The sequence below is a fragment of the Phalacrocorax aristotelis genome, chromosome 17 (genome assembly GCF_949628215.1).
Source record: "Phalacrocorax aristotelis chromosome 17, bGulAri2.1, whole genome shotgun sequence".
Lineage (NCBI taxonomy): Eukaryota > Metazoa > Chordata > Aves > Suliformes > Phalacrocoracidae > Phalacrocorax > Phalacrocorax aristotelis.
This window is the reverse complement of record NC_134292.1, coordinates 6750346-6777323: the sequence shown is the minus strand read 5'-3', so window position 1 is coordinate 6777323 and position 26978 is coordinate 6750346. Positions and strand designations below refer to the sequence as shown.

At 51.8% G+C, this 26978-nt stretch overlaps 1 protein-coding gene across 2 annotated transcripts in view; it reads right to left on the bottom strand.

Annotated features, from left to right (window-relative positions):
- Positions 1–5497: 5497 nt before the first annotated feature.
- The window catches only part of PTPA (protein phosphatase 2 phosphatase activator), a 25937-nt gene continuing 4456 nt past the window's right edge, over positions 5498–26978 (bottom strand). Inside the window, exons 4-10 of one of the 2 annotated variants that reach the window (XM_075112528.1) lie at positions 21840–21965; positions 20973–21090; positions 19317–19416; positions 18447–18571; positions 17843–17943; positions 13159–13266; positions 5498–7498 (exon numbers count right to left, since the gene is read on the bottom strand). In XM_075112528.1, coding sequence (XP_074968629.1) covers positions 7424–7498; positions 13159–13266; positions 17843–17943; positions 18447–18571; positions 19317–19416; positions 20973–21090; positions 21840–21965 — 753 coding nt within the window. In that variant the 3' untranslated portion in view covers positions 5498–7423. The remainder of the gene's footprint in view (positions 7499–13158; positions 13267–17842; positions 17944–18446; positions 18572–19316; positions 19417–20972; positions 21091–21839; positions 21966–26978) is intronic. The other variant, XM_075112529.1, reaches the window with a different exon arrangement.

The window sequence follows — 26978 nt, the reverse complement described above, 5'->3', positions numbered from 1 at the left end:
CACACAGCTCAGGGAACGGTGTTTCAGATATACCATTTCATTTGCTTTGGTGCTGGAGAGCAAACACCAGCCCAAAATACGTGTGTGAAGTGATGGGCTTCGCCCTCATCAGCCCCATGCTGGTGTAAGGCAAGGGAAAACTTTGCAGACAGCTTCAAGCAGGACTTGGGTCAGGATGTGGGATGACCCCGTGCAGGGGCAAAGCAGCACCCTGGGTGCAGTCCTGCAGATGCCACAAAAGCCTGGAGGACTGTTGGGGCCAGGGGATAACCCCCATGTCCCGGCTCCACAGCTGCTCTCCTCCATCACCGGTCTCCCCCCAGCAAAGGCCATGCTTGTGCTCCCTGCAGCACCTCAAACAGTCTGGCTCGTCCTCTCCCATATGAACCAGGAGGCAAGAACATGGTCAAAAAGCCCCAAAAGCCAGGACATGAACATCCCAGGCTCCGCAGCGCTCTGCACTGGGCTCGGTCCTCCGGCTCAGTGACAAGAAGAGATAAGGGGGGGGATTGAGCCTTCTGTTTGTCCCCCCGGAGCTACTGCTGGATTAACTGAGCCTAACGTTGTTTAAGGAGCATTTACATGCAGAGCTTCTTCAGCTTGGCCCTCCGTTGCCTGCTGGGTTAGGCAATGCCTCTGGCTTATACCTTGGCTCGGGATCTGTTGACTCTGGAAAATCCCCAGGTTTTGGAGCACGTCTATTAAAACAAGCAGCGCTGTGGTCATCCAGGCTCTTCCCCTTCTGCCCATGGACCACGGGGACCACGCGCTCCGCTCCAGCGTGAGAAATGGCAGAGCCGACTGCCAGCCGGGGCGGATCAGTGGTTCCTGGCGTGGTGCTTCTAACAGGGCACCATCTCCACAGCCTCGCTGCTACGCTACTTGTCCCACAGTCCTCCAGCAGCAACTGGGGCATCTCAGAGATGCACGTTCAGGACAGGTAGGATGAGGGGCGGAACTGGAGGCTGGCAGGTCCAGCAAGGGCAGCGTATGGAAACACTGCACGATGGAGGAAACCTGGTCCCTCCGACTCCAATTTCAAAGTTGTGGTTTTCTGGGTTTTTGTTTTGTTTTGGTTTTTTTTTTTTTTAATCTTAGATTGCAGTAAACAGGACCACACCACCAGGCTGGGCTGAGCAGAAACGTGAGGAGCTTCTGGAAGTCATGAGATGCTCCAGCCGGGCAGTGCAATGTGCAGAGAAACCACCCCATGCCCCAGCTCCCTGGATTTCATGTTACTGATGTATTTATGTCACCTCATGCCTGGATTTACTGGGTTTATAAAGCAGGACAGGGCTTTTATTCTTAGTCTCCAGGTGGGAAGCTGAGGCGGTGTCCTTAGTTAAGGTTACAGTGGGGGTCTGCGGTAGAGTAGGCAAGTGAACGCACATCTGAATCCATCCAAACCAGTGGGCAGCTCTCTCATGTATATGCAATTTATGTTTGACAATCTCCCCAGGGACTCATCTGCTATCTTCCCCCTTTAATTATAAAAATTAGTAGGTTTGAGGTATATTCGAGGGGTTTTCTTTTCCCGTGTTGACAAAGCGCAATACTTGATGACTCTAACCCCAAATTCTCTGTGACACAGATACCCTGGCAATTATAAAACACTTCCAAGCTCGCTCCATAAACCCCTTTGCTGTTGCTATTAGTATGCATTAACATTTTATTGGTGTTACAGGATGAAACATCCAGTCTTGCAGCTCCAGTGGGCTTGGGGATTTCCAGCATCCTGCAATATGTATCCGTGCAGAGGAAATTAAAATGTGGATGGATCAGCAAGATACAGTCAAATCCTCTACAGTAATTTGGAGAAGACTAAACTCTGGTGCTAGTGGAGCATATTCCAAGCTATCTAATAGAGAGCTGATGATCTCTGTAACAGTCTTTTTGTAAGTTTTATTCTTGCCTACAAGGGAATTTTTTCAAAGGGGATATGTAATACCTAAACTAATATTTTTAAAGGTATATGCTCTGAGCACGGAAAAGTAAGACCCTTTGCAGAGCAGTCGCTTTCAGTGATCAGCTAATACCCAATAAAAGAATACGCTCCAGTATCTTACAAGCTACCTGGAATTTCTTTCTAACCACCATACTAGTCAATTTTATATGGTTCGTAGCCATTATAGGACATACTGACTCTGAGGAATATCAGTATGCTTTGCTCTTTTAGCAAGAGTGCAACGCGTATTTCCTTTAGCAGAATTACCACTTCTCGCTGAAACCCGAAGTGGTGTGTCTACACGAAGGCTGTAGAAGTGCTGGTGTACCTCACTAACTCTGCATACGTGAGGTGGCCCCCTACTGGGGTCCAGCACTGTAGACCTCACCATCTCCAAAAAAACTGTTTCCATACATAAAGCTGGGAAGAATTAACGTCAAACTAGATAATTTGGGTACCTTGACTTGTGCGGTGCAGTCTGCTTGGCTTTATCTCTCCCAGGGGTCTTAGAAAGAGAACTGGTAAGGAACTGCTCCTCTGCTTTCTCTCCTTGCTCCATTTATAGGCTCAGCAAATCCGCGAGCACATCCTTAATCCATTTGTATAAAAGTAAGTAAGTACGGGCTCAGGACTTAACACACCTTGGTGCCCGCTGGATCAGGGCCCCACAGCACTGCTCCCACAGGATCCCACTCCTGTTTCCACGGGTTTGCACGCACCGAGCATTAAGGAGCCCAAATTCTGATGAAGGATTTTGATGTTATTTATTATCTGTGTTACAGTTGCAACTGAGAACATGGGGAGTGACTTGTTCCAATTTTAGCGACAACTGTATTTGCGCCCTGCGTAGAGCCAGCCGATGTAGACATTCCCAAGCCCAGGCTTTTTATAGCAAGCAGAAGCACCCACTCCACCCCCTCAAAAGCCTATCCTAACCTCTGAAGCCTGTTCACAGCCTTGTGCTCTTCAGAATGAGCATATCTCCAAGCTGAAGATGCCCGTCATGGTTCAGCCCTCGCTAAATCTGATGTGGAGGCAGCCCTTATTCAATTTGGCTCATCCTACTTTGAAGTTTGGCACAGTTTTTACAAGATCAGTCCAGAGGAAGACGTGTCTGTCCCCAGGACGCCCAAGGAGTCTGCCTTGATGTCAATGAGAAGAGTGCTCATCCACCGAAGGGGAAGCAACGTTAAAGGACAAAGATTTATCCTCTTGGCTATTAGAGCATGAAATAACATCCAAAAGCCCTGTTAAATTCTACATCTGAGCCAGGAGAGTCCTTGTGGAAGCAGCAACGAGATTGGCATGAGCTTCTGACCCGTAGAAGGTTCCGACTGGCACACTGGCAGTGGGAGACTTCAGGTTACGTTAGCAGTTACCGTTAACCACCAATTCCACCTTCTCCCACCTATTTTTGCCTCCTTCCCCCCCTCATGAAGGAACTCAATGCAGTTGCAGGGACGCGGTGCAGCGTCCAGGGATCTTGTGTGCTTCAACACGAGTTCCTCAGGGTACGAAGTAAGTCTTTGTCCTGGTAACTGCCAGCTCAGATTTTGCTGCTGAACAAATGCTGGTCCTGCAGTGGGGACTTCTTTGTTTATTTAATAGCAGGAACCCAGCACTACATAATGGAACTGAGCCGCACACCAGGGACAAGTTAATACAGCAACAATAGCATGAAACAGTTCTATTTTTTATTCTTTTACTACTATCACTGCATGAGGCTGTTTCTCTTAACTCTTCATTTATTACTGGCTGCCATGAACGATCATTTATAAAGGAGGGCTGCGAAGAAAGAGACGGGGAAGGTCGATGGTGATTTGCGAAATGCGCCCCGTGTAAAGGCAACAGCTGTTAAACAGAAACACGAACTGGCCTATGTATTGCAACCCCAAAGGATCCAGTTCTAAAAACTGAATTTAAAAAAACTGGCTTGGTCAGTGGGCTGAGTGGGAAGATGGTGAGAAACCCACACTACGTCTGCTTCCCCTTCACTGCACGTCATGTTCACCAAGGGACGCGTTCAAGATGAATTCAAGTGCCTTCAAAGAAAACATCTGTGATCCAAGATGACATTTCTGCTCACCATCCATCCCTCCACACTGCTGCCACTTTTAGCAACATGCACTCGCACAGTTGGCCTGCGTTGACAGAGAAGACATAACCCAGTGACAAAAGAACTAGCATTTGCTAAGCACGTCTATGCTAGCTCCAACTGCTTGTGAGAAGGTCCAGGTATAATTTTCTACATAAATCCAACAAAGCCGCTGAGCTAAACTGATACTGGCAGTCCTGAGCCAGCCTCTACAGCAGGGCAGGAAAAACACCTGAAGAGAAAGGTTCCAGTTCTCACCCTGTCTCAGAAACAAGACTCAAACGTCCTTTGGTTGTCAGAATCTCTGATCTTTACGAGGTATTTGCTGGCCTGGCAACAGGCTTTGCCCATCACCTACCTGCCAAACCCAAGCTGGGGAAGAGGGGCTTGGACATAGCAAAGAAGTTAAATAAATAAATAAAACATACTATATGACAGAAAGACACCTAGGAGGGATACAAAGACAGACTGGATATACTTGCTTCATGCAGTTAAACAATGAGTCAATTTTGGTGCAAGCAAGAGAGCAACCACGAACACGGCAAGTGCCCCACAAAGCCTCTTCCGTGTGCCAAAGGCTCCAGCCATCGGCTTCGCTGGCTCTGCTCCCAAAGCGGGAGCAAACCCCAGTCCAAGAGGGACCAACGCAGTCACCGGCGCAAAACACAGAGACTTTAATTAAAACCACAACCTGGGAGGAAGTGGGGGAGTGCTGCTTGGGACTTTGACCAGCCCTGGGTGCTGCTGTGTGTACCCACCGGGAGAGGAGCAGAGCCCCGAGACCCAGTGATGGGCACCGGCGGGAGTCCAAGGAAGGCAAGCAGCTGACTGCCACGCAAGGAGGGCACATCTCAAGCAGGCTGATAAGATTCAAACATGAATTAGCTGCCTGAAGTCCAAAAATCCCTAGCAGGACAGATGTGCAGGCTCAGGCAAGCAAGACACAGAGCTCTACGCAAGCAAGGTCCCAAGACCAGGGAAACTGTCCCCAGCGAGCAGTGGCTGCAGCTGCAGGGGGAGGAAGCACCTCCCCACCCTTTCTTGGTGCTGCATTTCACCTTCTTGGTGTCCCTCCCATGCATGGACGTCAACATTTCCACCCATCCTTTTGCATGGAAGCCCCATTTCCATAAGATGACCAGGAGAGATGCGTTCCCAACCCTTGGGCAGCTTTGGGAAACCACAGGCTTTAGCCCAGCCATCGCCGGCCAGATGTTGCATAGCCATTTAAAGCATGGTGACACCTGCCAAAAGCCACGCAACAACGTGAGGGGGCACAGGTGGCAATGCCTGGGGTCTCTGCTCCAGGCACTGGCTGCTAAACTGCTCCACCGGAGATGGACTCAAGTCCCAGCAAGCACACAGATCTCCAGCATCGCTCCAGGAGTGGATCCGTTTGGAAAGCCAAGACAAAACATGTGTCCCATATAGGAATAAAGCAAGACTTAACTCTGGTCTTCCATTTTCATTTAAAATGCAAGTTTATAGAGGTGTTTCAGGCAAGTCAAAAGATCCTCGTCCCCTCCCACCCAGGGCTGAGCTAGGAGCAGACAGGACAGTAGCAGTGCTGGAAAGCTCTGCTTTAGCTTTGCAGACACCTGCGTTTCACTGCCTCTTAATTTAGACTCTTTTCTTGCTCTCCCTCCCGAGTGCCTGTAAGTACCTTTACAAGAGGGAGCGAGTAGGTCTGGAAAAGAAAAAAAAAAAAACCCAAAACAAAAAACCACCACGAAAACCCAACTGTGAAAAAAATTCACAAGCAGGCTTCCCCCTGCCCAACAGTAAAGCAGCGCAGCAGCGAAAGCCAAGCAGCCTGGCTAGGGCAGCCCCACCGCCCCCTCCGTGCTCTGCAGCAATGCCAGAGAAAGGATCCCTGCTGTCCCCAACCCCCAGCAAACACCAGATCAGAGCCCTGTCCCCCCACACCCGGCCTGGGAACCCCAAGAAGAAACATGCCCTCTCCAGCTGCAAAGTTGTGGACCACCTTGGTCAAGACCTGTGGATACAACAGCTCATCTTAAACCCAGCACCAGCCATTTCTGCCCTCCAAGTGATGCTGCTGATATGATCCGGACCATATCCCCATTCATTCACCTGCCTCGGAGACACCACTGCTGTGGCACTGGGAGTACGGTCCCTCTGCCTGAGGTCCAGCACAGCAACACCAGCAGGGAATGACAAAGGGAAAGAGCTTTCTCCAGGTATAACCTGCTGTCCTGGGCTATTGATGCTTTTTGTTTCCAGCACAGGTATATAAATGCATGTAAAGCTGCATGCTTCCCCACCCCCACCCCCACCCCCGCTGCCTTTGCTCTGGGGATGCCTCCCTAAAAGAGCTGGGGAACATGCTGCTTCGTGGGGAAATGCCTTTGCTGTGGGGCTGTTGCTACCACTTATGACCAAGCAGTAGCAATCACGGTCACCTTGTGTCACTGAGGCCAGCCCAGCCCTGGGGCAGCAAAGAATGGAGGAGGAAATGGGGAGCGCAGAGGGCAGGTTGGACCCAGCGATGAATGTGTGCGAACATGAGAGGTTTTGTGCCCGTTAAGAGGCAACCTGAGCAGGTGCCACTCAAGCAGTGTCTTTGCATAGCTGTTCCCACAGAGCTGGGTCCCTCCAGGGACCTCGTCTCCAGCTCCAGAGCCAGCTCAGACCCTCGCAGCCCAGAAGATTCCCCGCTTCACCCGAAGAAGAGAGGCGGTGGTGAGAAAGTAAGACCCAGGGAACCTTGCAGAAGACATGGAGGGAGGAGGAAGGGGTCTTTCCTTACCCAGAATAAGGGAGAGATGGCCCCCATGGCTTCCAGCAACCCACAGACCGTCCCCTACAACTTCCTCTACCCATTTCAGACCCACCCCATGCAAGCAGAGGCGGCTGCCTACAGGCACGTGCAGGCTCACTCCTCACCTCTTGCAGTGGTTTCCCAAACCAAACAGCAACAGGAAACTTCAATGAAATTCAAAAGGGAAATTGCAGTTACCACTGCCCAACACATACACACGTGCCTTCCTCCCCTCCACACCCTCTTCCTCCCAGGAAGGGAAGCAGAGGGCCTTTGCTGCAAGGCAGCCCCTACTCAAACCCCACTCATGCCCAGAGTCGTACGCGGCAGTCGCGCTGCCTGCAGAAACAGCAGAGCAGACAAGTACAGCCCCGGCTTGGTCGCTGGCGAGACATCCCCGTGCTGGAGATGCACAGGAGGAGCCGCTCCAGGTCCTGTCTCCCGTGCAAGGCCAGCGAGTGCTTTGGATCTGTGGTTGCCGATGAGGATGTGCAGGAATGAATGGGCTGTGTGTAACGGGCAAGGTGATGAGGAGGGGGTGAGGGGAGGAGGAAGAGCGCCGCGCTACACCTCCGCTGCCTCGACTCCTCCTGCGGCCTCCTTAGGACGTCACAGGCTGGATGGGGAGCAGGCTGCCGAACTTAAAGTGCTGGATCACAGGAAACTTCTCCAGGCACTGCAGGAGGGAAGATAAAGAGGGGTGAATTCAGGAGACATTTCCACCTTACAAGTGCAGCCAGAGCTACATGCTGCCTCTGGGGTCAGGAGGCAGCGAGCTTGGGAACACTTGGCTCAGCTGCAGGAAGGGGGATCAGTCCCATGTCTCCCCCCAACATTCCCGTCAGGCTCCTCAGCCCAGCAACACTTCATAACCCCAACCCCCCCCCTTCAGCCTTTTGCTTGCTGAAATTCAGGCCTGGAGCATGAGCAGAAGAGGCATGTTTATGTCAGCATCTTTCTCTCTCACCACCTCTCATTGCTTGAGCTGATCTCTTTGAAGATCTTCACCCTACAAACCCTTTGAGAACTGCAGAAACTCCCCAGGGAAAAGACTCTCCCTCCCCAGGATAGTGCCCGTGCTCTGGGTTCAAGGTATCATCCTGCAGCCACAAGGCGCTCCCCAAACTGCATTCTGGATTCTCAGGTCTTTGATAGACAAGCACCAGTGATTTTGCTGCCATAGTTTAAGATGCAATCCTATTCCCAATGACCCCTTACCCCTGAAATTCCCACCCCGCACTGCCGAGTAAGGGTGGAGAGAGCGTGGATCACAGATCAGTCATACATGTCTACTCAGAGCTGCTTCGCCCAGCTAAGACCAGGCTCTGTGCAGGGAGAGCCAGGCTGTGAGGGCACAGCCCCTTCTGCTCACCATCCTGCCAGGGCAGGAAGGCCAGTGACTGTGGTCAATAATCATGTCAAAATTTGCCAGCACTTGCCTGGCAGAGCCACTCAGAGCTCTGTTTTTTTGAGTCACTGCAGACTCAGACTGCCCAAAACTCACAGAGAGCACAGAGCAGACTCACCTCCAGACACACAAACCTACACCAACTTGGTAGCTGCATCTACACCATCACCGCCCGCGTTAGCCATGAGTGGTTGTGCTAAAATAGGACGGTAGACTGCCTCACTGTGCTGCAAAGGGGACTCACCTATCAGGGCGCTTTGGGGCATAGCTAGTGAGCTGGTGCCTCCTCACTGCAGGCAGAGGGGCAAGGTCTTCCCTCCCTAGACTGCACGATATGAAGAGAAGAAAAGAAACTCAAGTGCCCTGTGCCTTGAGAGGAGAGCCTTTCCCTTGTACCCAGCTGAGGCGTGGGTCTGCTGACGGAAGTCTTATGCTCCAGGAGATGTGAAGTACGTACAACCAAAGCAGAGCAGCTACCAGCAGCCGGAGCCCATCTAGTCCCAGCAATTCCTTGGCACAAACAGCATCTGCTCAGAGCCAGGGTGGATGGGATGCTGCACTAGGCAGGCGTCCAGCTCCCCACGAGCCGCAGACCCAGCAGCAGGAGGGTCTCAAGGCCACACCAGCTCCTGCCTACAACCAGCAGCCTCCCAGGCAGATCTTGGGGACAAGATACACAGCTCGTTCCTCCACAGGCATTTATTCAAAGTAAGTTCCTTCCTCCCAAAAGGAAGCAAGAGTCATGTCATAGTTACAACTCTCCTTTCCGTAGGAAGGAGTCCTGTGCCCTCCATGGGGCTGAGATGAACCTGTTGCAGATGGAGAGATCCCGGCTCTGGGGATGGGGAGGAAGCAGTGCGCTGCAGGCAGCTCTTCACCCCAAGGCAGGGCACAGGCAGAGGCAGGCAGCCTGCCCTTGTGCTGTCATCATGGGCAAGCAGGAGGATTTGTGCTGAGGAGCCCAGGGCTATAGCAATCCCTTTGGAGCCAGAGGTCAGACAACTGGTTCCAGCACAACTGAACCACTCATGAGCACACTGGAGCCAAAGCAAGTTTGGAGGTGGTGAAAGTATAGCACAGCTGTATCCACTCCTGGGGAATAATAGCCAAACAGAAAACCACAAGCCTCCATGGCAATACACCAAGGAGAAAGAAGTCCTGTGATCATCAGGGCACATCACCTTCAAAGCTTCCTAATGTGTGGGATGCCCAGAGCTGCTGCCATCTCCCAGCACAACCACTTAGACAAACTGTCAGAGGAAGCAGTGCTGGACAGCAGTGACGTGAGGGAATAACAAGAGATAAATGAATATTGAAGATGTTGACAGCTAGAAACGTCATCCCAGCTAGCTCCAAGGAGTCCCATGGAAGACCAGACTGGTTTGGGCTCTGGACAAAGAGATTTTACCATCAGCGGGAAGAATGGGTATCCATTCCACTTAACACACTGCCAGCCCGAGAAGAGACAAGCAGACAAACTCTTCCTCCTACTCTCTCCAGCAGGGCTAGCACAAATGTACTGGATTATTAGAGTTGCCAAGAGACAGGACCCTCCTTGCAGCACTTGTGGATGAAACTTAGCCAACACTAGTTCAGTGGAGGGGACAGGCTTATCTTCTGCTTGTCATCATCTCAATCACGCTGAAGGCCTGCTTGGGACTTAACTGGGGAGTAGAAAGGTCCAACCTTTAAAGAAGGAACTGGGACTAGATTAGTTACAATGGAAAGTATTTCCCGACTGACTGCAGCAGAGGAGGAAAGGTCAGGAGACTCAAAAGCAGGCTCAGGGGAAAAACATCAAGGCTGCTACTTTAACCACACTCTCTTCTGCCGACTTCTTCACTCGCCTTTGATAGAAAGAATAAGAAAAGCCCTTGCACTTCCAAGTAAACACATCTTCACCCATTATATTTATAATATAAATAGACACATTTGAGATTTTATTAACACAGAGAGCTGAAGACATATTGCCTTCAGTCTACTGCCCATCCACAGACCCTGCAGCAAGTACCCTGGAGTGCCTGGATCCAGACTAGGGCTCCAAGCTACGTGGACGCACCCGAGCTTTCTGTCGGCTGTTTAAAGTCATCCCATAGAGGGGACAGAGCAGAGACAAAGCATCCAGAGTGCTTTTAAATGAACCAGGCCTGGGGACTACCCTGCTCCTGCCAAGTGAGAGGAGGTTGCGAGTGAGCATTTGATCTCTCCTCATCCGCTTCTAGCTGCTGCCTCCACTCAAAACCTACCCACAGTCAGTGCCACCCGGCACCAAGCACTTCTCAGCCGCCCCAGACATGTTAAGGAGCTGCAGCCTCCATCCAAGAGCCTGATTTCACCTGATCTAGTTGCAACTGGTGATTGGAGGGGCAGGGAGAAGGAAGGGGAAGAAAAAAAAAAAAGGCAATCTTGCTCTCACCTCAGCCAGTCAGACAGAAAGAAACACCATAACCCCAAACCTTCCCTCTCTTCACTGTCACACACCCTGAGCTCTGCTTGCCTAGAGCTGGACAAAGACCCATGTCCACTCACTTATCTCCCACTAACGTTGGCAGCGGCTAATTGGAGGAAGACCACAAGGGTGAAGGCAACACATCTGGGAACGTCAAGCAGAAACTTGCTCCAGGAGCCAGCAGCAAAGGACAAGATCTTCAAGAGTGACTGTGGGTGCCCAGCCTGAAACACCCAGAAGGATTCAGCTTTCAAAGGATGAAGCCTCAGCAATTCCTGAACATCGTGCCCTTCCCAGAAAATCAGGCAGAGATCCTCTATTTGCAAATGCTAGTAAAAGCTACATGGCCAAGCACACCATAACTGAAAGCTCTGTCCAGCCACGCTGCCGCAACCATGCTCCTGTCATCTCCCAAGCCAGGCAGGAACCAGCCAAGCCAGCAGCGGGGTGAGAGGCTCCCCAGAGCAGATATAAAGAACCAGTGAGGACTCCTCACCAGAAGTGTCCCCCTCTCCTCTGCCCATCCAGGTGAACACGGGCACCGTGCAGTGCCAGGAGCAGACATTGCTGAGTGAAGACCATGTGCTTAGGAATAGTGCTTTAAGATCTACAGATGTTCTCTGAGGAAAGAAACTAAATTGGAAGTGCTCTGGTTGACTCAACATTTTTTACACCTTAGCCTAAATGTGTGTCATTACTCTTCCTTGCAGCTTGTGCATTCTCCCCCTGACACGGCTACATCTCTAGATATTTCTAGAAACCCACTAGTACTGGATCTGGCATTTCTACACAGAACATCATCTGCTATTCGAAATAGACCAATGACTCCAGAAGAGACCATGTCTTGGGTGCACCTCTAAAAGCCAAAGAATCTCCCAGTCTCTGGAGGGTCCCCGGGCTGTGTGGTCCCCAGCAGGCCAGGTAGATCTACGAGCACATGGTGGCCCCACGACATCTGTGCACCTGCACACCGTGCTGTGGGCACATCACTGCCAAAGTCCTCCAGCCATGTATGTGATGCATGACGTGGGAGCAACCACATGGCACAGGGCATGTGGGGCACCAGGCAGGAGCACCCAAACAGCATGGGGCACACAGGATGCCAAGGGAGTACCCAAAGAGCGTGAGAAGGAACTGGTCCAGAGGAAAGGAAGGATCAGGGCAGAGTCTTAAGGCAGCAGCAGACTATGCTCAGGCTCAAGGTTTTAGGGGACCCATGTTTAACTTTAACAGTGTTCCCAGTGCTGGGGTCTTCCCTCCAGGCCCCACAAGCTCTCACACCAGAGTCTCCAGCTCAGGGTTTCCCAGCAGGCAGCTTCTCCAGCCCCCATGACGGAGCTGCAAGTGGGGGCAGTCCCAAGGGCACCCCTCCAAGGTGCAGCCATTGGAGGGCATTGACCAAGACCCGCTTCTCCTCTTTGGAGGCCGGGAGGAAAGCTGAGCTGGGGGCGGAAGGAGCCAGCAGGCCTGGGATTGACACCTCGCAGATTAGAGAGGTATGTGGCCTGGAACCTAAACACAGGATGTGCAGTGCAGAGGAAGGGCTGGGGGAGGGAGCGAGAGTTCGGCACAGTTAACCCCTTTGTGCACTGGGCCTGAGCGGAGCTGCCCATCGAGCATCTGTCACATGTCCCAGCAACAGGAGTATGGCAGAGACCCCAGGGTACAGGATTAACTCCTCCTTCAAGCCCCACCAGTCTCCCCAGGTGCACCAGGGAGCTGCACCATCCCTGCTTTGCCATCCATGCTCCTCCAAAGGTGACTCCCTGGAGAGCCAACACGGTCCCATCCTTCCCAGCAAGAGGTGCCGCCTGTCAGCCATTCCCTCCGGAGGCCCAGATGTGGCAGTTCCTGTCCTGCTTCCTCAAGCTCAGGGTTAGCTTGAGCAGGAAGGAGAGATAAGAGAGAGCCAAAACTGCCTGGTTCCCCAGGTCAGGGTTCGCCAGGAAAGCCTGCTGGGGCAGCGCCAGCAGAGCCCCAGCAGGTGGAGGGCTGCCAAGCCGGGATGTAGCTGTGGCCTCGCCGGCCCGGCATACTGCACAGATGGGACCCATAGTGAGGTGATATTGGTAGGAAGCACTTGGCCTGCTCTGGGGCTCTTGAAACACAGGATGATAATTTAAACCAAGTCTCCTCCAGCTGGTAAAATAGCAGTGTGGAGACCAGAAGGACGAGCAGGTCGAGACATCGGCCCTAATTTGGAGACCTGCAACTTGCACTATGGAAAGACGAGCCAAAACAGCCATTCCCGGCAAAAGTCATGTCTGCAGGGAATGGCTGTTTTGGGATTGGTTTTGTGGAGAACGCTAGGCAGGCAGGAGCCTCCTTCTAGCCAGCAGCACGTCAACTGCCAAGGGCTCCCAAGCCACATTGAGCACAGGGCCCCCACGCAAGGAGCAGAAGAGAAGAGCTGACCCACAGTGAAGTGGAAGGGAGGAGGCGTGTGGCCAAGCAGCCTCCCCCAGCCCACAGCGCTCACCTCTGCCTTGTACATGCGGATGAGGCCCTGGTTGACCTTGGACCAGGAGGGCACGGCGCTGATGTTCCAGAGCTGGTTGGAGTGCTCAGCAAAGGGGCCTGTCTTCATCTGAAAGAGACCCGAGAGCAGGGCTGAGAGAGCTGGGCCAGCCAGGAAGCTCGTGCACCAGCAGTGACTCACGCTCACACTCTCTCCAAGCAAACATTCCCACCAAGCCCTGTGACCCACGCACTAGCCACCTCACTGCGTGTTCCCTCCCTCCCTCCGCACTCCCTCCCGCTGCGGCCACATGACATGAAGCCGTGGCAATCCAGCTCCCCCCTTCCCTGATAAGATTAAGCCTTTTCCTGCCACACTTTCCTAATCAGACCTCCCTCCACACACCTTCCTTTTAATGACTTCATTGAAAAAGCCCCACATAAGTCCCGTTCTCCCCCCCGGTAGAGCTTGGCTCAATGCTGTTCCTTTTCTACCCAGAAACCTCCCAGTGCAGCACTGCTGGGCTTTCCAAGAAAATGACTCATTCCCCATTCAGATCAACAACAAGCAGCAGCGACAGCCGCCGCTGCCTTCCCTGAATACAGAGGGCAGCACAGGTTGGCAGCAGCTCGGATGTCCGCAGCCCACTCCACACCTGCCTCTAGCAGAGAAGGGCTCTCAGGGGAGGCAGGAGCAGAGGGGACACGCTCCAGTCCCACTCTCCAAACCAGCTCCAGAGCTGCGAGTTGCTAGCTTGCAGCAGATGCTTTAAATTTTTATTTTTTTAAATCTCCAGTGTTTCTCCTCCCAGGGTGAGGAGTTTGGAGGAGGGAGGGCAGGGGGGGAAGCTGCAATCAGGGAGTTGCATGTAGATTCCCTGGGTAGTTGTCTCTCCTTCTCCTCCATGAACAAAAACAGACCCTCAGGGAGAAAAAGAAATACAACGCAGCCACTCTGACTGAGCGAAGTTCCCATGACATCAGAAACCACAAGGCCGAAGCTCACGCTAAAAAGGAGCGTGGGGAGAGAGGAATCTCTTGGACTCTCGTTCTTAACTTGGGGCTCAAACAACTAAGCCCTTCCCTCCATGCACGCACAGGCCTAGAGCAAGGGTGGGAAAAGAGCCTCCAAAAGCAGCTCTCTGCCTACTGTAAAAGCAAGCGAGGCTGATCAATCTGCTTTGGGAAATTGCTGCTGCCCTTCTTCTGCAAGGTCTGTGTGGCACCAGTGTGCAGCAGAGAAAGAAAGAGAGAAAAAAGGTGGGGAGGAACCAAAACACCCCACTGTTTGGAGGACAACGCGTTTCAGACCTGCTGACCTCGGGGCCGGAGCACCGGGGGAAGCGGGTCTGTAGTTTTGCCCGCTGCTGGGAGAGCGCAGACGCATTCCCACTTCCCCTCGGCAGTTCTCGTGAGCCGGGGGATGACGGATGAGCCGCTCAGCCGTTCCCGCTCCCCTCTGCTGTGCACGCTTTCCTCGCGGGTACAAGATGAAACGCGCAGATACACAAAGCACGACGTTACCCGACAGAGCCAGCGCGTTACTAAGCACGAGGATTCGGCACTGGCGGGCACCCCAGCTAAAGGCTGCCGGGGAGCTCAGCGCCAGACGGTTCGCTCAAAGCACCCTCCCCCTGTACAGGAAATTTGGCTGTGTGCTTTTTGACGCCAAACCTTCCTCCAGCATCGCCGCCCTTTGCAGGGGCGCAGCTTGCATCAGCCACCACCACCGGGCTTTGCTTCTGCCCCCTTCCCAAGCCAGAACAAGGGCAAAGCAGAGCATGGAGGAGGCGAGCGGGGCTGGCTGGCCCCAAGCTCATGCCTGGGGCTGTGCGACCGCCTGGCACAGCCGCCGTCCGGCCCTCCTCACCCAGGGCACCCAGCGAGGGACAGCTGGCTACGGTTTCAAACTGGGGAGGAAAAAATAAGGGGGGCGAGGGGGGAACAACAACAACAACAAAAAAATCATCTCCTTCCAGCCACAAAGGGCAAAGAGGGAGAGCTGGGGGGGAGAGCGAGAGGCGGCGAGCGCGCTGCAGTCCCGCAGTGACCCCAGGGGAACAGAGTGAGTCAGAGCAGCCATATTGAGCAGGAAATTACTCACAGACGCGGCGTTCCTGCCTCTCGGTTCCCAAGAGAATCGGCCTTTTGTAAATGGTTCCTCTGTCAGTGCCGGGGGGAGGGGGACGGCTGAGGCCGTGCTTTCCTGTCAGCTCCTTCCCTTCCAGCAGAAACCCGAGCCCTCCCTTCCCAAACCTCCAAATTTAGAAGCCAGATTGAAGCTGAAATTCCTGCTGCCTGCCCTGGGCCCTCAGAGGAGCATCTGGGCAATTGCACTGATCCACCGCAACAGCCGGGGCATACCCAGCACCCCTCTTCCGCACAAACACACACAGCCCTGCCATCGCTGCCGTCCGCAGCCCCCAGCTTGGCAGGCACCACAGAGGTGCTCCCAAACCCTCCTCATCCTCACACCTATGGGTACCACACGCACCCTGCAGCACACTTTGGCAGGCAAGGCGGCAGCAGGGGGACAGCTCAAATCCCAGATGACTCTGTAAACCTCACCCTGTTCAAGAACCACGCGTTCAGGTCCAAAACTAGCCCGCAGATTTCCCAACAGCAGGCCAGCTTACGCAAGGATCGCTGCCGTGCCTGTGTGCTGTGCTGGGTGGTGCTGCTGTACGGAGGATGCCTCAGTGGGTTCAGCCTGGACATCATCTTGCTGCTACTTCAAGAGCCTGAGGTTTAAATATGCACGTGGCAAACGCCACAACAGTGTATATTCATACCCCTGAAACATCACCCAGGGGCTGAGAAAAATATCTGCTCAAGAGAATATTGTCTTGTTTGAAAGAAAACAACCTACCTCAGTTGTAGCTTGCTGTAACAAAACCTGCTCTCCAGTCAGTAAGATGTACCAGACCGACTATGGGAACTGTTGTGGTGTTTGCTACATGTTTAACACCTTTAAAGGAGAGCTGTTTCCAGGTGACAGCTCAGAAGACAATAATATCGTTAATTTATTAAAGTCTTTAATCCTTTCTTTCTTTTTCCCTGCTGTTTTGTTTTGTTGTTGATTTTGGAGAAAAAGCATTTGGAGGGCACTCGAGGCTGCCTCAGCCCCCCCTAGTGGCAGTAACAGCCTTCCCTGGCATTTGGGAGAGAAAAACCAATTTTTAAAAGCAAAATCTTTACAAAAAGGAAATAGTGCCTGCATGAAGATGGACTGAAAGTACTATGCATTTGATAAACCCCGGTTGTTGTCATCCCTTAGCAGCTCATGCCAGGAGGGCCCGAGAGGAGGGCTCCCTGCCACCAGGTGGCACTGAGGAACACAGCAGAAACGCTGACTTCCATGATTCTCAACAAACGTGTGGAAAAATAAGTGAAATCGCTTATTTTAAAAGCCTGCTAAAAAGCTAACTTTCTGCAGGCAAAAGCAGAGTGACCTGAAGAAGCAGTATGGTGCTGCGTATTTTAAACTTTACGTGTCATCTGTGCACTGCAGAATTTTCTATACGCTTGTCAAGAGATGTATGTTTTTAACAGGTTAGTGCACTGTCTGGATATTACAGAGGCCCAAATTAAACTAAATCTTGGCTCCTGCTTTCCTGTCCTCATCTTGATCTCTTCTGCCAGTGCCTCTTTAATACCCACGGCATGATTTATCTCTGCATTAAGGGTTAAACCCTGTGAGGTGCTAAGTACCAACAAACCCTACTAGACTGAGCAGGACTTGACACAGCAGCTCCTGGGGTTTGGGGCAAAGGCTCCTATGAAAATTTCTTACATGAAAGGCTAAGTTCATATTCTGTAACCTCCCTTCTTATCTAATCACTAAATTAGAGAGGCAAGGGTGGAGGGGGAAAGCAAACAGACCAAAGGGAAAGAACCACACTCTGTCCTTCAGAATTAATCCCATCAACCCTCTCTTGCCAGAGACAAGAAATCCCTCACCACAACAGGCCATGTGGTTCTTGCTGTCCCTGCAAGGGGGACAACAGAAACATGGCCAGGTCATCCACTGCAGCCGAGGGCAGAAAGCCATGACCTCCCTCATTGAGAAACATTGCCCACGGTTGAAGACATGCTGAGTATCACCAGTCCCTCACCCAAGGGCCACAGAGTGCTTGCACAGAAACATGATCCTGATAGTATTGCCAGCTGGGTGAGCCTCAGCGCCATCTCTACTTTGGATCATCCGCAAATAAGGAAAATTTAACGGGCAACTCTTTTGGTAGGATCTGGAAGAGACCGAGCTGCAGGGAGGTTTGCGAGCCTGCCCTAAGCAAGGGGAGGCCCAGGGCCTGCCAGGCAGCACCCAGCAGCTGGAGGGAAGGGAGGTTATCTTGGCAAGCCCAGTCGTTTTGCAGCTCCTACTTCATCTTCCTACTTGCAGGCACCAGTCTTCTCCATCCAAGTTCCCACTGACTGATCCAAGTGATGATCCAAGGTTATTTGTTTGCTCTTGTTACAGCTCCTTTCAACTGCAGTCCACAGCCCATGTAGCTCAATTATACTTTCCTCTCAACATCCCTGTCTCAACTCATTCAAGGAGAGCACCTCAGTCATGCAACAATGGTTCACCCGCACAGTTCCATGAGAGCAAACAAACAAGCAAAGGAGGAAGAGAAAACCACAGCCAGAGCCAAGTCTCTAATGTCAAGAGAACTTCCCTGTGGGACAAACCTTTCAGTCCTCACCTCTGTAATGAAGAGGATGCACTCCAGGAACATGAAGTCCTTATGGTTTTCATTTACCACCTTCTCATCAACAAAGTGTCGAGGCTCCAGATTTGGGTGGTCTAAAAAGAGTAAGAGACAATAGGAAGTAAGACCTGTATGGCACCCCCCTTCTGAGACCAAGTTCAATCAGGTCTTGTCCTGCCCCTCTTCCAGAAGAAACATAATCCTCCCATCAGAGCTCTTCAGAAGTCAGCACAGAGCTGCTCCCTTCCATCTCATCTCCCGCTCCAGTACCTCAGCAGTGAGAGCACCTGGTAAACTCTGCAGAGCAGAAAATGTGTTTTCTAGCACCAGAAACAAGATTTTCCTTTTAAAAACTTGTAGTCAGTGCAATAAAGACAGAAGTACTGTACAAGGAAGCCTTCCATCTCCCAACCTAAGCCACTAGATTTATCTGGAAGGCTGAGGGAAAAAAAAATTCAAGCTCCAAGCAAACTTTTGCTGTATTATACACAAATTTGACGTATTTGAATTCAAAAGACAGTCCCAAGCCCCACCATCTTTGCAACCTAGACAGACAGGGAGGGGGCAGGCTGAGACATGAGAAGATTTTCATTAGTACCTATCAGCTGGGAACTGCCCCATATGAAAGGTAGAAATTGGAAATCATCCAAGCCCCACACGCCCTGGCTGCCAGCAGGTTCCATCCTGTAGGTCTTCTGAAGTTTTCGCATCACTTCTAGGTACCTGAGACCAAAGAGAGAAGGAAGGGTTAAGACAAGGCCTTCTTCTGTCTTCGTTAACTTACATGAGGACAAGAACAACCAGTCTGGAGAAGGACACCACTTTATCACTTGTATGCAGGACCCCCACATACAGCACAGGACATAGAATATACATATTCAGCTTCTTTGCCACAGAAAGCAGCCTAACAGTAGGTGTAGCAGCAAATAGCAGCAACTTTTTAAAATTGGGGTTTTTTACACCAAATTCACTACAAAAGCAAGTAGCAGGGGTTTACATCATCTGCAGTGTCTTATACAGGTGTAGATCTTTCCCCACTGCCAGTTATTTGAAAACACTGAGACTTCACTCTCCTTCAACAACTTCCAGAAGAGCTCAGAAAGCTTTCCACCTTACAGCAACGGCTGCTTCCACTTTTCAGGTGGAAAGTTAAAGCTGGAAGTACTACTTGAGGAAACTGTTTCCATGCCACCAAAGAACTGGGATTAGATCTCTGGACTCCAAACACCCATTCCACCAATTTCGTCACTGCCAACTCTGCCTCCTGGGCTGGAAACACACCTAGAGGATCAGTGGAGGCCTGCCAGTTTCACAGTTTGTTTGGTTTTTTTTAATGCCTGAAGAGATGTTAGATCCTCTGATCAGTTATTCCTGTCTCACACATCTCAGACAGCTGGAAGTAGACATTATCAGGGACCTGTCCCCAAACAGCCCAATGCTTCCAGCCATTCTCCTTCGACTACCTCACCTGTTAAATACTTTAAAGACGATGGCCATCTGGTCATCCACTCTGAGCACACCGATTTTGCAGAGGCAGCAGAGAAAGGCTGCAAATGCAGCTTCATGCCCTGGAGTTGAGAGAGATAAAATGATGTGACACTGGTGTCTCTCTGGTCCCCAGGATGACCTTTCTGTGGGCACCACAATGGCTCTTCAGAAGTCACAGCAGTCACATTCCCCATGTCAAGAGCCCTGGGCAGCTGTCCCTAAAGTGGTACCTCACCCTATTAATGACATGAGCTGACAATATTTCATCCCCACATAGCACCCACCCAAAGTATACCTTTTAGACATTCACAACGTGATTATTAACAGTGAGGAAAAAAAAAAGGTACTTGAGTAAAAACAGCTCCAACACTGGGCGTGCTGGGAGAAAGGCAGGGCCTTTTCCAGGAGCTTGGCACAGCAGGGGGAGCAGAGCACCACAGAGTTGTCTGCTCAGAGGATGCAACAGAACATCACATCTGCAAACAAACAGATTTCCTCCCGCTTCAAAAATATCTGTTTTGGAAGGATGCAGATCCCATGATGCTGCTGGGAACAGTCCATACCAGAATGTACTGGGACCTCAGGCTGAGCCTCTGCAGCTTGGGCCTCCAGCTAACAGCAAGGAAAAAAAAACAACAGCAAAACCAAATCAATGCCTTTTAGCAGAAGGGACCACAGAATAAGGGAGGGTACAAGATCAGCAGCTGCACGCTATGAAGAAGTGCAGCTCCCTGTGTAAGAACAAAGTGCACCTATGGTCAGGCTACTGTGGGCTAAGACATGGGCCACTGGCTTGGGACACCCAGGAGGGAAGGAAAGGCTGAATTTCCTTCCCTGAGCTGACAAAACCCCAGCCAGCGAGTCCCTTTCCAAAGACAACATCTCCCCCTGGTGCTAGCGAGCCGCAGCTCTCCTGGCAAGAGCTGCTCAGCCCCCAGCTCTTCACCCTTTTACCCACACCCTCCTCTTCTCCCTGCCCAGGTCCAAAGTCGTGTTTCCTTGCACCCACAGTATCTTGCTCTCCTGCCTTTTGGTGAGGACATTCTCCTCAGCACACCACCTCTCCTCCAGACAGAGGACCAGAGCACGTAGAAGATCCTGGATTTAAGTCTAACCGAAGCCAGTGTAGTTACTCCAACCTGCAATTCAGTGTCTCCTTAGGTGCAAAATGCTTCTACCTTCAGATTTCAAAGCCCCTGTGTAAGCAGTGATGTCACCAGACCTCAAAACACCTCCCACTGAACACAAACTTGGTTCCTATTCTAGTTCCAATTCAATTAACTACATTTTATCCCTCTAAACTGTCTATTGCAGATCAGCCATACAGGACTGCTGTATGCGGTAAAGCAGCTCCCACAGCTTATCCCAGAATGGTTTGCACAGCTTGGTTCACATTTCCTCAGATAAGACACGAAAAGGGTGTCATAGCTCTAGCACAGCCCTGCTCCCAGCCCCAGCTCTCTCAGTCATAGCTCACACTGCATGTAGGGATGAGGAGGCCCTAGAAGGAAGGTGTTTGTATCAAGCTGGCACTAAAAAACAGTGGCAATGACACATTTAAATAAATGCAGCACCATGCTCCAAAGGGTTACTACGCAAGGAATTCAGGTCTCAGCCAGCATGCATGCCCAGGTACCTGTGCCATAGTCAATGCGGGTGGAGTTCCCCACAGATTCCTTCAGGTACACGGCCACTTCTGGTGCAGCATCAGCCAAATGCTTGGGGATCACTGTTGCCACCAACTTTTCTGCTTCCTGAAAGACACAAAAGACTCCCTTGAGTGAGTGCAGACCTGTCACAGTCGCCAGGAGCAAGTCACCCTCTGCTCAGACACCATTGCAGAGTGAGAGCTGCAATGGTGCACTCCTACAATGGCCAAAGCCAGCAAGACAGATGAGGAAATTCTCCTGTTGAAGAAGCCATCTCCAGAGATGGAGCAATTCAGGGAGAGCTTGTCCTGACACTTACCCAGGCCACATATATCCCGTAGGAAAAAAAACTTCACCATCCAAGTACATCAACCCAGTTACCCACTGAGTCAACTCCAGGACAAAAGCATTAATGGAGCAGCAGACCACCTGCAAGCTCATTGCCGTTGGGTCCAGGACTATGCCACCCCCAGAGCTTGGTGCAGGGCAAGTGCTCTGAGCTGAAGTTGAGCAGTTTCACAACCTTCCTCTGATTTTGTGCCACCCATCAGCTAGCAGACACAGTGGGCAGTTACAAAGCAAAGGAGTTCCTTGGACTTGGAGGGCCCTCACAGACCATCCATGACTTGGAGACCCAGCCAAGAACATTTACATAGACCATATGCTCTCATAAGAGGAGAGGACAGCACCAGGTCAGGGGTAAGTAATGCATATCAAGGGGGGATCCTTCACAGCTTATCTCGGCAACTCCTCTGCAGGCTGCTTGGCTGCCACACAATGACCGAGCCACTCTGCTACCCGTCAGGAGTTCTGTAGGAGCTGCATGTAAGACTACATGTGAAATACATGCTCACCTGTTCTAGTTTGGCATACCAAGTCCTGAAGGCTTTGTTCCCAAAGCGAGAAGGTTGATCCACTGGTGGGGTTTCATCGATCCATCTGTCAAGGGTGTTCAGAAGAGCCACCAGCTTTTCAATGGGCTACAGAGACAAAGATGATATGGGGTCAGGGTAACATAAAAGAGAACAGTCCCTCAGACTTCGACATCTCTGCCTGGACTGGAGTTGTTAAAGCCCACGCCATTCTTCCTAAGGGTGGCAAGCAGAAATTGAATGGACCAACCCTCCCTGAAATGCATAGAGGCCAGGAAGACTGTCCTTCCCCTCAGAAGATCCGTCCAGTACAAAGTCCAGCCTGAGGCAGGCTCTCCAGTCGCCCACACAGTCTTTCATAAGCTCCAACAGCACTATGCTGTAAAACCTCTGGGAGAAGAGCTACAGCAAGCTCCTAGCTGTAGGGCATACAGGACTGAGAAGCAGGGAAGTGCTACACAATTCAGGGATCTCCAGCGCAAAACTCAGGCTCTACATCTTAAGGGTCCTGCATTCCCTATGGGATACAGCACAGCACTTCCCGTATATCCGCACCAGTGGCTGACGATGTGATTTAGAGGCCCTTCTCAAGGCCTCTAACCTTTGTCCTGAAGTGTCTCTTAGGAGCCAGGATTAGCAGCAGTAGTGTTAGCATTTGTACAGCACCCAGTGCAGCAGCACCTAATCGCAAGTCAACCGTCTCAGCTTGATTCCTGTTGCTTCAAACTCATACCAGCCAGACTGCCAAGGCAGCTCCCTCCCAGGGTATCCAGTGCACATGGTAAAATACAACCTACCCAGGGGAAGAGGCAGCCTGGTTTACCCACCAGTGGTCTCATCAGAGCAAGCATGAGAAGCTCTTGGCTCTCAAGAGAAATGTCTCCATACAAACATAAAGCTGATGGAAAGACAAATGCAACAGCAAGACAACAGAGTCACCTCTCTTACACCTAGTGCTGGAAGGAGAAAGTGAGGAACCTGTGTAGGACATATGAGAGTGACTGGAGGAGGCGCTGCTGTGGCCATGAAGGAAGAGAGAGGTGCAACAGGTGATACAGCATGACGTCTCAATGCACACAGCTGCCTCCGTGCCTTGCCCATACAGCTGGGGAACGGCTACACCCCACGCACCAAGAGGCAGCACCGTAGGCAACACTTTAAGCAGCCCCAAACACTTTTAGGAGGCTCTGCTGACAACTGGTCAAGCCTGCCAGAGGCTTTGGGATTCTCCTCACCCGACTCTAAGCAGCCGGAGAGCTGTCAGCTGCCACAGCAGCTGGCCAGGCCCCGGGCAATGTAGGCTCCTCTGTCTCGAGAGGGGATTCCTCCTTCAAGGGGACAAAGAGGACAGAAGACGCAGCGGCTGGTTTGACTTTGCTGGAGGCATCGACCGTGTGAAGCCGGCTGGTCTCCTGGGCTGTGGTTCAATTCTTCACACTGCCTGCTGGGAGGATGAGGAAAGAGCCAAGCCCAGCAAGTTTCTAGCCCTTGAAGTGCCACTCGAAGGGGGTGGATGGAGAGACAGGCATGGCAGCGCCGTGCTGCCACCGAACCAGCTTCGAATCGCTCCCCATGCCCTCCGCTCCCAGGAGGAAGGGTGTCACAGCAGACACAGCCTCCCACAGACAGCAGCTCCTCAGGAGCCAAGGGCATGGTGGGATCAGCCAGCGGGAAGTGGGACAGGCAGGAGAGGGATCCACCCATCCCACAGGACCTTTGGCCACTGAGCCAAGCTAGGGGCTGGGAAAGAGGACAAGACCTGAGCACACCAGGAACACAAAAGACCCACATACCAAGGGACAAGGGGGCCCAGAAGCTCTTGGTGCCCTGGTGAGGCTGCAAGCTGGAGCCGCTAATGAGCCAGTGCCCCAGATTCGCATGGACCGAGGCAGCATGACCCCCTCTGCTTCAGCTCCCTGCTGCCCAAAATACTGCAGAAACCCAGCATCTCCCCACTGCACTGGGCCAGGTTTGGACTGAGCTCTACTCCTTCCTGGCTATTGCATTCCCCTCTAATTAAGCAACAGCGTCCCCAGCACTGGGTTGCATTAAATAATTAAATCGTGCTGCTGATTTATCCGCCGGCACCAGCAGCTCATTACGAGCAGCTACCGTATTTCAAACCCCTCTCAGCAAGCACTCAGTGCTGCCTGGATAAATGGCTGGCAAGGACCGGCTCCTTCCCCCTCCCCAGATCTGCCCGCAGGCCTTGGGGAGCTCGAGAGTCTAGAGCCGAACCTCCCCTTCCCCACTTGCTTGCTTTAAAGGGATTAAAAAGCCCAGCCCCACTGAACACGGGAGAGCAGGACTCAGCTGCTGGCTCAGCCATGCCAATAAATAATTAAAGAGATGCAGCTCATTTTGGGCTTAAGGCCCTTTGAAAAGGGGGTTACTAAAAGCAGCAGCTTCCCATTGTCCAGCAGAGGAAACTGGTGCATCCAGGGCTGACCCCAGCAGGGGAGAAGGAGGGGAAGAGCAGGGCTTACGGGAACACAACCATCAGCACCACTGCAGCCTTGTTTTGCCTGGCTGGGTTTTTAAGCTCTATTTTTGCTTTACCTTTCCTGTGATCAAAGCAAGGACAGCCTCCCCCCAGCTCTCCCTGGTCTTCTCGTTGTGCTGATTTTGCATCTCCTTGACCCTGAGTCTGCCACCAGTCCCAAAGGCAAACCACAGAGCCTCCTACAGAGCAGAGACCTGTCAGCATCTCTCAAGAGCAGGGGCCAGGCAGACGGAGGTGCTGAGAAGGCATCATGGCAGCCAAAGCTGCCTGCGGACACCAAGCCTGACCCTGTGCGTGTCTCAGGCCCTGGTGGAGAGGGGAGCTGCTAAAATTGGGGCATTTGCTGCCTCTCACTTCGCTTCTGGAACCAGAACAGCCACAACACCAGCCAGTTTCCCCCACTGCAGCCAGCTGTTTGAAGGGAAGGTCTGCTCCTTGCATGACCAAAATTAACCTCTTCCCTGCTGCACTGCTCCTCCGATCAAATTCACATCTTTGAAAAACTGCTCCAGGCTGCAGCCCCAGCAGTCGCTGCACAGATCCCCATGTGAATGGCACTCCCTCCAGGAGGAGAAGGCAGGTCACAGCCTATCAGTCATACAACCTTGTGCCAGACATAGCGTCTATGCCAGAGTCCTAAACAACAGCTCAGCTATCACTACTTGTCAGATGCCTCCAGCAAAACCCCAGACAGCTCCATGCTATTTTTCAGTAAGAGCAGAGCAGGCTCAGCAAGTCTCAGAAGGGCTCAGCAAGTCTCAGAAGGGCTCAGCCCCCAAAGGATCCAGCTCTTGCTCCAGCAGACAGCTTGGTATTGACACACACTACTCTGGAAACCATTAAGCTGTCTCTTTCAAAGCAGAGGAGAACATACTTTTTTTTTTTTTTCCCCCACAGCAAAGCAATAGCAGTAAGTCATGGAGAGGATACGGATTCAGCAAAAAGGATTCCAGGAGGTCATTTGCCAAAGGAAGGCGTCCCCAGCATTTGATCAGGAAGGAAGATGGGACGGCACAAAAGCACACCAGCAGCAGGTACGGCAAAAGAGAAGAAAGCAGAGCAGAGATGCAAGCAGAGGCCACAAGGGGCTGAGCCTTTAAAAGCACAGATAAGCAGTTTGATCTACAAACGAACTCGCATGAGCAGGAAACCTCATCAACAAGGCAACCCTGGGGATGCTCCACCTGTGCCTTAAGTCACAGGCTTCTGCTCTCCTCAGTGCAAGGGGAATGAGACATGTTCCCTGTCACTTCCCAGGCAGCCAGGATCGTGTCTCTTGTTTGTCACCTGGACTGGGACCGCAGATGGAAAACATTCACTCCAAGAGAGATCTGCTGCACGGACACAGCCCTGATACAGCTTTTCCTAGATAGCTGACAGCTCAAAGTGGCTGGCAAAAGAGGGTGGGTTTTCTTCTGCCTTTGTTTTGCTCAATTTTAATGCTTTGTTTCCCTAGAACTGCTCTGTGAATGGTGAGGAATGAGGGAGATCATGACAAAGACTAAACTCAAAGGTGAAATGCAAACAGTGGAAAGCAAGAGCAGCATTTGACAGCAGTCTCTACTGAATTGAAGGAACAAAAGGTGGACATAAAGCATGTTAGGGAGGGACTCATTATCCTTGATCCCCTCCATGAACTACAAGCAAGTTTCTCATTCACACATGGACTTAACATGCCAGCTTCAAACATAAATGACTAGGTTAAAGATCACGGTAGGCTGCCTTTCCACATCAGAATGAAGCTATAAACACACAGGGCCCAGCCTGCTTCCCACTCTGCCTGCATCTTTTTAGACTATTCCCAGTTTTGTTGCACAGCCGTGATAAGTTTGAACAGTAAAAATGTACCCAAGAATCTCCTCATTGTAATGCAGAACAAGGGAGGGGGATCCAGCGTGCAACACAGAAGCAAAACTGGTGGCCAACATATGCTCTGCAGGTCATGGCAGCGCCAAGGGAGACCTCGGGCCAGCCCTGAGCATGGCTGAGGCCAGGCAGTAGCACCACTGAGGGTGCCTGCCCTTCCCCTCTGGCTCCAAACGATCTTGTCGTGCCCTGATAAGGTGAACAGGCATTAAAAACAGCCACGCAGCAGACAGAAGCGGGTGGCAGTCACATTAATGCTGGGGGAAAAATAGGTCTTTTCTGCTTAACACCTTGAAAGGGCAATCCTGCCCCATCGGCTAAACCTACAGTCCCAGCCCAGCCTTCCTGCGTGCTCCGCAGCCCTCCGTAGCCTTCAGCACAGCCCTTGGCAAGGCAGGTCCGCTCACTGACATGCCTTGAGCTCACACGCTGTTAAACCAGACCTCGCACAGCTCAGCTACAGTGTGGGCTGAGACGATCAGTGCTGTTAACACAGTCTAAGCAACAAGGAAGCCCAGGGACAGGGAGACAAGTGACTTGCCCAAGGACACACGGAAAGGCCAGCGGGAGAATAGAAACAATACAGACATCTCAGCCTTCTGCCTGCAGCCAGGAGGGAATACCACATCTTCAAAACATCACTGGTTGAAGCCAGACTGTGAAAATGGGGTCAAAACATGTAATTTCTGCATCCTCCTTTTCACCACCAGCTTCTGTCCACTTGTAACTTGCTTGGTTTCCCATCCAGCAGG